A 10203-nucleotide genomic window follows, 5' to 3' on the forward strand; every position below is an offset into this window, starting at 1 on the left:
GGATGGAGCTGGAGCTGGGGCTGAGATGGAGCTGGGGCTGGGATGGAGCTGGAGCTGAGATGGAGCTGGGGCTGGGATGGAGCTGGGGCTGGGGCTGGGGCTGAGATGGACCTGGGGCTGAGATAGAGCTGGAGCTGGGGCTGGGGCAGGCTGTGCGGTGTCGGTGTCCTACAGATGCTCCCTGCCCCCCTCAGCTGCTCCCAAGCGCTGCCAGAGACACTGAAACTCCACCTCCTCCTCCTCCTCCTCCTCCTCCTCCTCCTCCTCCTCCCGCCGAGCTGGGCCAGCTCTGGCCTTGCTCACCGCCTGCCTGCAGGAGCGGCCCCTCCTCCCCTGCTCCTGCTCCTGCTCCTGCTCCTGCCCGGGGCCGTTCCTGCAGGAGCGGCCTGGAGCAGCCTCTGGGCCGTGTAAGCGTCTCTGGCCCGCGGAGCAGGGGCTGCCAAGCCCGGCCTGGGGAGGCGGCTCCGTGTGCCCGCAGGGGCTGGGGCGCTGTGCGGAGCAGGGGGGAGTGAGCTGCTGCGGGGCAGCCATGCTGGGGCTGCTCACAGCTCCGTGCAGGCGCGGTGTGCTCCGAGTGCCGCCTCTGTCACTGCTGGCAGCTGGCCCCGCACGGGCTGGGCTCGGCATGCAGGCGCTGTCGGGAATGCCCCCAGTGTGCGCCCGCTCCTCCATGCTCGTTCTGCACTGCCCGCTCTCCTGGTCCTGTGCTGGGCAAGCTGGGCTTCTGTTCACACCCTGCCTCAACACCTGGAGTGTCTCAGGACAGGGCCCACTGTGTCCCACCAACCGTCATTCCATCCCTGAAAATCAAAGGAAAACGTTCCATTGACTTCTGGTTTCTGTTTGGGGCAGGGTTTGCTCAGGCAAGGAGAGAAACCCCCAGGTGGAGTCCATTTGTGACCCGAGCAGTCTGCTCGGGCTCCCGGGGCAGCTCGAGGAGGGCCCCTCACCCCGCGGGGAAGGGCAGCGTTTGGGTAACCCCCGTGGCGGGAGGCAGACAGGAGCTCTCGCTGACCCTCAGTGGTTTTGCCTGGGGCACAGGGCTGGGCTGCAGGCCCTGCTCCCAGCTGGGAGCGTTTGTTTGTGGCCGAGGGCGCAGGGCTGGCGTGTCAGCAGGGCTCTGTGTGTGTGTGAGGCTCCTGCGGCGCCGTGCAGACAGCTGGGGGACACCCAGTATCTCTGTGGGACACTCGGGAGCACGGCTGGCACTCAGGGACCGGGGCGGGGCTGCTGGAGCCCTGCAGAGCTGTGCACCCTGGGGCTCTGGGTGGGCAGAACGGGCAGGGCATCGCTCTGTGCCCCGGCCGCCCGCCGACGCGCTGTGCTCCCCGCGCAGGCTGCAAGATCAAGGCGCTGCGGGCCAAGACCAACACGTACATCAAGACGCCGGTGCGCGGCGAGGAGCCGGTGTTCGTGGTGACGGGGCGCAGGGAGGACGTGGCCGCGGCCAAGCGCGAGATCCTGTCGGCGGCCGAGCACTTCTCGCTGATCCGGGCGTCGCGCGGCAGGGCCGCGGGGCCGGGCTGCGCGCCCGCGCTGCCGGGGCAGACCACGGTGCAGGTGCGGGTGCCGTACCGCGTGGTGGGGCTGGTGGTGGGCCCCAAGGGCGCCACCATCAAGCGCATCCAGCAGCAGACGCACACGTACATTGTGACGCCCAGCCGCGACAAGGAGCCCGTGTTCGAGGTGACGGGCATGCCCGAGAACGTGGACCGGGCGCGCGAGGAGATCGAGATGCACATCGCCCTGCGCACCGGCGCCTTCCCGGAGCTCGGCCACGACAGCGACTTCCGCGCCAACGGCACCGATGTCGGCTTCGAGGGCGGCCCCGCCTGGCCCGGCGCCCGCCCCGCGCCCCGCGCCCGCGCCAGGATGGTCTCCAGCTACCGCAACGACAGCTCCAGCTCGCTGGGCAGCGGCTCCACCGACTCCTACTTCAGCGGCAGCCGCCTGGCCGACTTCAGCCCCACCAGCCCCTTCGGCGCGGGCGGCTTCTGGGTCGGGGAGGCGCTGCCGGCCATGGGCGCCGAGGAGCTGGCGCTGGACTCCCCTGCCTACGAGCCCCTGCCCGCGCCCTCCCCGACCATATGGGCGCCCTTGGAGCCCGCGGCCGCCCCGCCCGGCCTGGGCACCGAGGCCGCGGGCGGCTCCAGGGCCCCGCTCCACGGCAGCTGCCCCGCCACGCCCCGCCTGTCGCCCACCTTCCCCGAGGGTCTGGAGCAGCCCCTGGCCAGGCGGGCCCACAGCAACGCCCCGGGCCCCCAGCCCGGGCTGCCCATCTGCATCCCCGCCTTCTCCACCGGTACCAACAGCTACTCCTCGTCCAACGGCGGCTCCGCGTCCAGCTCGCCCCCCGAGTGCCGCCGCAGGCACGACTGCGTCCTCTGCTTGGACGGCGAGGCCACGGCCGCCCTCGTGCCCTGCGGCCACAACCTGTTCTGCCCGCAGTGCGCCGCCCGCATCTGCGCCAGGGACGCGCCCGCCTGCCCCGTGTGCCAGGCCGCCGTCACCCAGGCCATCCAGATCCACTCCTGAGCCCGCCGGGCCGCGCTCTGCGCCCCGCGCGGGCAGCGGCGCTCAGCACGGAGGGGTCGGGGCTGCTGTGCCGCGTGCGGGGAGCGCTCATCATTGCTCACAGCTGGAAACACAGGTGTTGTGGGCGTGTGAAGGGCCTCTGTCACGGCCGGGCCTCTGTGCTGGCAGCCGCAGCCGTGCCGCCCCGCAGAGGGGTCACCTGCCGTGCAGGGCTGTGGCACCGCCAGCCACCCACACTGCCAGCGCTGCCTTCTCGACACTGCCAGTGCTCCGAGCAGCTCTGGGGAAACGCCTTCTCTGCCGCTCTCTGCCACCACCCACGCCTCACCCTGCAGCACTGCAAACGCCCGCCCTGGCCGCGGGGGCACCGCCGGAGCTGCCCCGGGACAGCCAGGACAGGGACTGGGACAGGGATGAGTCACAGCAGGGACAGGAGCAGCCCAGGCTGGGCCCTCGGGGTCTGCGATTCCCACGGGGGCAGCCAGGCTGTGCTGGGCAGCGTGGGCAACACGGGAGCTGTCCCAGGAGCTGGCCCAGGAGCTGTCCCAGGATCGGGTCCCCGGATCCGGTCCCTGGATCCGGTCCCAGGATCGGGTCCCAGGATCGTGTCCCAGGATCGGGTCCCAGGATCGGGTCCCAGGATCGTGTCCCAGGATCAGGTCCCCGGATCCAGTCCCTGGATCCAGTCCCAGGATCGTGTCCCAGGATCGTGTCCCAGGATCCAGTCCCAGGATTGTGTCCCAGGATCCAGTCCCAGGATCCAGTCCCAGGATCGGGTCCCAGGATCCAGTCCCAGGATCCAGTCCCAGGATCCGGTCCCAGGATCCAGTCCCAGGATCGGGTCCCAGGATCTGGTCCCAGGATTGTGTCCCAGGATCGGGTCCCAGGATCGTGTCCGAGCTCCGCGGTGCCCCGGTGAGGGCGCTGACATTCCGTCTGTCTGATCGCGCTGTTCCCAAATCGCCCCCCAGCGAGCCTGCAGATCAACACGTGAGGCATCGCCGCGTCCGGCCCTCGTCTTGCACACACTGCAGATTCACGGTTCCTTTCAGTAAGGGAAGGGGAAACCGGGGAGCCGGGTGCGTGCCCTGGCGCTGCTCGCTCCTCAGCCACCGGCAGTCACTTTGCTGCATTTCAAAAAGGTCTTTCCAATCACGAGTCTAAAGAAGAAAAAGGAAAGGAGAGTCTCTTGAATACTCTTCCTGCATTTCAACCTGTGGGTGTTTCCAGCTCTTCCATCCTCAGAATGTTCCCAAATCTGCGCTGGCATAAGTTAAAGCAACGAACACAAGCAAACAGAAGAAGATAAAAACCAAAACAAAAAAAGGAAGGAAGGAAGAAAGAAAGGAAAAAAAAATAATACAAAATGGAGTTCTGGTGGATTTTTTTCTATTTTTGTTTTGGAAGCATTATTTTCCCAAGACAAAGCTTTTTTCTCAGATTAACAGAAAAAAAAAAAAAAAAAGAGGAAATGAAATCACACCTATGTTGAACTAGTAAATATGCAGAAAACTTTATTTTTTATTTCCACTTGAAGAGTTACATTTCGTATTACAAGTTTACAGGTAACGGTTTTTATTTGGTGATTCCGAGTCTGGGAGCTGCCCTGAGGGCACGGCCAGGGTCCGAGCACAGGGCAGTGTCCGAGCACAGGGCAGTGTCCCAGCACAGGCAGTGTCTGAGCACAGGGCATTGTCCGAGCGGGGCAGTGTCTGAGCACAGGGCAGTGTCCCAGCACAGGGCAGTGTCCCAGCACAGGCAGTGTCCCAGCACAGGCAGTGTCCCAGCACAGGGCAGTGTCCCAGCACAGGCAGTGTCCCAGCACAGGCAGTGTCCCAGCACAGGGCAGTGTCCCAGCACAGGCAGTGTCCCAGCACAGGGCAGTGTCCGAGCACAGGCAGTGTCCGAGCACAGGCAGTGTCCCAGCACAGGGCAGTGTCCCAGCACAGGGCAGTGTCCCAGCACAGGGCAGTGTCCGAGCACAGGGCAGTGTCCCAGCACAGGCAGTGTCCGAGCACAGGCAGTGTCCGAGTGGGGCAGTGTCCGAGCACAGGGCAGTGTCCCAGCACAGGGCAGTGTCCCAGCACAGGGCAGTGTCCCAGCACAGGCAGTGTCCGAGCACAGGGCAGTGTCCCAGCACAGGCAGTGTCCCAGCACAGGCAGTGTCCCAGCACAGGGCAGTGTCCCAGCACAGGCAGTGTCCCAGCACAGGGCAGTGTCCGAGCACAGGCAGTGTCTGAGCACAGGGCAGTGTCCGAGCACAGGCAGTGTCTGAGCACAGGGCAGTGTCCCAGCACAGGGCAGTGTCCGAGCACGGGGCAGTGTCCGAGCACAGGCAGTGTCCGAGCACAGGCAGTGTCCGAGCACAGGCAGTGTCCCAGCACAGGCAGTGTCTGAGCACAGGCAGTGTCCCAGCACAGGCAGTGTCCCAGCACAGGGCAGTGTCCGAGCACAGGGCAGTGTCCGAGCACAGGCAGTGTCCCAGCACAGGCAGTGTCCGAGCACAGGCAGTGTCCGAGCACAGGCAGTGTCCCAGCACAGGGCAGTGTCCGAGCACAGGCAGTGTCCGAGCACAGGCAGTGTCCCAGCACAGGGCAGTGTCCCAGCACAGGGCAGTGTCCCAGCACAGGCAGTGTCCCAGCACAGGGCAGTGTCCCAGCACAGGGCAGTGTCCCAGCACAGGCAGTGTCCGAGCACAGGCAGTGTCCGAGCACAGGCAGTGTCCCAGCACAGGGCAGTGTCCCAGCACAGGGCAGTGTCCGAGCACAGGCAGTGTCCCAGCACAGGCAGTGTCCCAGCACAGGCAGTGTCCGAGCACAGGCAGTGTCCGAGCACAGGCAGTGTCCGAGCACAGGGCAGTGTCCGAGCACAGGCAGTGTCTGAGCACAGGGCAGTGTCCCAGCACAGGGCAGTGTCCCAGCACAGGGCAGTGTCCCAGCACAGGGCAGTGTCCGAGCACAGGCAGTGTCCGAGCACAGGCAGTGTCCGAGCACAGGGCAGTGTCTGAGCACAGGCAGTGTCTGAGCACAGGGCAGTGTCCGAGCACAGGCAGTGTCCCAGCACAGGCAGTGTCCGAGCACAGGCAGTGTCCGAGCACGGCAGTGTCCGAGCACAGGCAGTGTCCGAGTGGGGCAGTGTCCCAGCACAGGGCAGTGTCCCAGCACAGGGCAGTGTCCCAGCACAGGGCAGTGTCCGAGCACAGGCAGTGTCCCAGCACAGGCAGTGTCCGAGCACAGGGCAGTGTCCGAGCACAGGCAGTGTCCCAGCACAGGGCAGTGTCCGAGCACAGGGCAGTGTCCCAGCACAGGGCAGTGTCCCAGCACAGGGCAGTGTCCCAGCACAGGCAGTGTCCCAGCACAGGCAGTGTCTGAGCACAGGGCAGTGTCCCAGCACAGGCAGTGTCCCAGCACAGGCAGTGTCCCAGCACAGGCAGTGTCCGAGCACAGGCAGTGTCCGAGCACGGGGCAGTGTCCGAGCACAGGGCAGTGTCCCAGCACAGGGCAGTGTCTGAGCACGGGGCAGTGTCCGAGCACAGGCAGTGTCCCAGCACAGGCAGTGTCCCAGCACAGGGCAGTGTCCCAGCACAGGCAGTGTCCCAGCACAGGCAGTGTCCGAGCACAGGCAGTGTCCCAGCACAGGGCAGTGTCTGAGCACAGGGCAGTGTCCGAGCACAGGCAGTGTCCCAGCACAGGGCAGTGTCCCAGCACAGGCAGTGTCCCAGCACAGGCAGTGTCCGAGCACAGGCAGTGTCCCAGCACAGGGCAGTGTCCGAGCACAGGGCAGTGTCCCAGCACAGGGCAGTGTCCCAGCACAGGCAGTGTCCGAGCACAGGCAGTGTCCCAGCACAGGCAGTGTCCCAGCACAGGCAGTGTCCGAGCACGGCAGTGTCCGAGCACAGGCAGTGTCCGAGTGGGGCAGTGTCCCAGCACAGGGCAGTGTCCGAGCACAGGCAGTGTCCGAGCACAGGGCAGTGTCCGAGCACAGGCAGTGTCCCAGCACAGGCAGTGTCCGAGCACAGGGCAGTGTCCGAGCACAGGCAGTGTCCGAGCACAGGGCAGTGTCCGAGCACAGGCAGTGTCCGAGCACAGGGCAGTGTCCCAGCACAGGGCAGTGTCTGAGCACAGGCAGTGTCCCAGCACAGGCAGTGTCCGAGCACAGGGCAGTGTCCGAGCACAGGCAGTGTCCCAGCACAGGGCAGTGTCCGGGGCCGGTTTCCTATTTGCTAATTTTGCTACACTTTTTGTTATGTATATGTAGGGATTACAGACCCGATTTCAGTAAATTTAAGAATCCGTATATTTTATGATAAAGGGCCTTTCACTGATGACGGCCGAAGCACTGATATTATATATTTGCTGTAAAGAGAATTACAAGAGTTTTATTTTTCTGATATTAAAAGTTGCATAATGAAGATTTTTGACTTGCATGTTCGCCTGCCCGGCTGCCACCGGGGGAGCGCGGGAGGTGGGGGCCGAGAAACCCCGAAATGCCCGGGGGGTTCCCTCTGTGAGGGGTTTGGGTCTGGGGGCTCTGGGTCAGTATCGGGATTTGGGTCCGGGGGCTCCGTGTGTCTCTGTGTGTGTGTCAGGGGTTTGGGTCCGGGGGCTCCGTGTGTCTCTGTGTGTGTGTCAGGGGTTTGGGTCTGGGGGCTCCGTGTGTGTCTGTGTGTGTGTCAGGGATTTGGGTCTGGGGGCTCCTTGTCAGGGATTTGGGTCTGGGGTCTCGGTGACGGGCGCTCCTTTCCCGCACGCTCGGGTCGCTGTCCTGGCTGTTCCGTGCTCAGCGGCGCCGGTGCCCGCCCGGGCCAGGCCAGGCGAGGGCAGCGCCCGCCCTGGGCAGCGGCTTCGGGCAGCGGCTCCGAGCTCCGGGCGGCGGCTCCCGGCCCGAGGCAGCGGCTCCGGGCAGCGGCTCCGAGCCCCGGGCAGCGGCTCCGAGCTCCGGGCAGCGGCTCCGAGCTCCGGGCAGCGGCTCCGGGCAGCGGCTCTGAGCCCCGGGCAGCGGCTCCGAGCTCCGGGCAGCGGCTCCGAGCCCCGGGCAGCGGCTCCGGGCAGCGGCTCCGGGCAGCGGCTCCGAGCCCCGGGCAGCGGCTCCGAGCTCCGAGCAGCGGCTCCGGGCAGCGGCTCTGAGCCCCGGGCAGCGGCTCCGAGCAGCGGCTCTGGGCAGCGGCTCTGGGCCCCGGGCAGCGGCACTCGCCGCTCTGCTGGACAGCAACATTAATGCTGGTTTTTGTTAATGAAGCATTAATAAACTCAGACGTTTCCTCAGCTGCTGGAACGCGGCGCTGCCGCCGAGCCCGGGCTGTCCCCGGCTCTGCCGAGGCCGCTCCGAGCCCTCCCTGCCCGGCGCCTGGCTGGGATCGGGGAGCAGGGCCGGCAGTCCCGTCCCGGGGCCGCTCTGGCCGCGCTGCAGCCGCTGCTGCCCGGGGCTCGGCGCCGGGCCGGGCAGGGACCGCTGACCGTGCGTGCTCCAGGGCCGGGGCTCCGCCCGCTCCCGCCGCGCTCCCCGGTCCTGCGGGGCCGCAGGCGGCGGCCGGCACTGCCCGCAGCGCGCTCCGGGGCGCGGCGCTCGGCCCCGCGGGGTTTTCGCTGCCCGGCCCTGTGGGGTTTCTGCTGCCCGGCCCCGCGGGGTTTCTGCTGCCCGGCCCCGCGGGGTTTCCGCTGCTCGGCCCTGTGGGGTTTCCGCTGCCCGGCCCCGCGGGGTTTCCGCTGCTCGGCTCCGCGGGGTTTCCGCTGCCCGGCCCTGTGGGGTTTCCGCTGCTCGGCCCTGTGGGGTTTCCGCCTCACGGCGCCGAGGCGGGGGCGGTGCTGCCCCGGGGCGTGAGAGCGAGCCCAGCCCCGAGCCGGGACCGAGCGGGCACCGGGGCTGGAATGGGGGAGTTTGGGGAGCGCCCCGCTCGGGGAGAGCCTCGGGCTGACGTCCGGGGGGAGCTCCCAGCCCGCGGCAGCTCCCGATCCCCTTCCCGCAGCATTTCTGCCCTCCGGGGCTGCGGGAACCGGGGCCGGAGCCGGGAGCGGGGCTGGCGGTGCCCCGGGACTGCGGCGGGGCTGTGCAGAGAGCCGGGCTCGGGGGCCCTTTCCGTGCCACGGCTCCTGGAAGGAGCAGAACGGGCACGAACAAAAAATGAGCAGCTTCTGTTGGCTTCTTACTTTCTACCCCCAGAATAGATCTGGCCCGATTTTTTATGAAATTCCAGCGCATTTCCAAAACCTGCTCGGGCAAAGTTTGAGGTAAACGCATCAAAAACAGCGGGGGGTGCAGGCTGTGACGGGAAAACTGGACTTTGGGCAGAGAAGCTGCCCCGGGGGCTGTGGGAGATCCCACACCGCGATGGGTCTGCGCAGGCTGGGCAGGGCTGGGGGAAGGCTGGGCCGGGCTCAGGGGGGCCCGCACGGGCTGGAGCAGGACAAAGCCGCCAAGGAGGCTGCACCGGCTGCACCGGCTGCACTTGGCTCCCTGAGCCCGGGCAGGGCGGGGGCGGCCGAGGCCGAGGCCGAGGCCGAGGATGAGGATGAGGATGAGGAGGCTGAGGATGAGGCTGAGGCTGAGGCTGAGGATGAGGATGAGGATGAGGATGAGGATGAGGCACCGCTCTCGCTCTCGCTCGGGTCAGGCTGCCCCAGGCGAGGGAGGGGAGAAAACGGGTCCAGAACTCCAGAAAACGGCGTGGATCAAGGTGATCGTGGCAGGGCCCGGAAGCCCCAGGAGAACCACGGAACCGCAGCAGCTTTTAACCTGGAAAAGCTCACCAAGGCCACCGAGTCCCACCCTGCCACCAGCACTGCCAGGGCCACCAGCTGTCCCCAAGTGCCACATCCACACGGCCCAAGGGATGGGGTCTCACCAGCTGTGCCAGGGCTGGACAGCCCTTTCCATGGGGAAATTCCTGCTGGTGTCCACCCTGAGCCTGCCCTGGCCCAGCCTGAGGCCGTTCCCTCTGCTCCTGTCCCTGTTCCCTGGAGCACAGCCCGATCCCCCCGGCTGTCCCCTCCTGTCAGGAGCTGTGCAGAGCCACAAGGGCCCCCTGAGCCTCCTTTGCTCCAGGCTCAGCCCCTGCCCAGCTCCCTCAGCCTCTCCTGGGGCTCCAGCCCCTGCCCAGCTCCCTCTGCTCCTGCCCCTGTTCCGGGGGTGCTCCACACCTCTGTCCCCGCACCCACACTGACCTGGGGACGCCCTGGTGCCCGTCCCCTCCCCTGACGCTGCCACCACCTGCGGGCTGTCCCCAGGCCGCAGCAGCCGCTCTGTGCTGGTGTCCCTGCGGTGCCTCAGCTCCCAGGGCAGCCCCAGCGCCCAGCCCTGCCACCCTCGGCGTGCCCACCCTGCCCCGAGCCGTGCCGGCCCCAGTAAACATCGCTGTGAATGTCCCTGTGAGTGTCACTGTGAGTGTCACTGTGAGTGTCACTGTGAGTGTCACTGTGAGTGTCACTGTGAATGTCACTGTGTCACTGTGTCACTGTGAATATCCCTGTGAGTGTCACTGTGAGTGTCCCTGTGAGTGTCCCTGCGAGTGTCCCTGTGTCACTGTGAATATCCCTGTGAGTGTCCCTGTGAATATCCCTGTGAATGTCACTGTGAATGTCACTGTGAGTGTCCCTGTGTCCCTGTGAGTGTCACTGTGAGTGTCCCTGTGAGTGTCCCTGTGTCCCTGTGAGTGTCCCCGTGAGTGTCACT

General features: G+C 66.4%; 1 protein-coding gene across 1 annotated transcript in view; it reads left to right on the forward strand.

Moving 5' to 3' along the window:
• Positions 1 to 6948, forward strand: part of MEX3C (mex-3 RNA binding family member C) — a 7340-nt gene extending 392 nt beyond the window's left edge. The window contains exon 2 of the mRNA XM_054517860.1: positions 1156 to 6948. Coding sequence (XP_054373835.1) covers positions 1156 to 2535 — 1380 coding nt within the window. The 3' untranslated portion in view covers positions 2536 to 6948. The remainder of the gene's footprint in view (positions 1 to 1155) is intronic.
• The last annotated feature ends 3255 nt before the right edge of the window (positions 6949 to 10203 follow it).

This window comes from Molothrus ater, chromosome Z (assembly GCF_012460135.2).
Source record: "Molothrus ater isolate BHLD 08-10-18 breed brown headed cowbird chromosome Z, BPBGC_Mater_1.1, whole genome shotgun sequence".
In the NCBI taxonomy this organism is placed as follows: Eukaryota; Metazoa; Chordata; class Aves; order Passeriformes; family Icteridae; genus Molothrus; species Molothrus ater.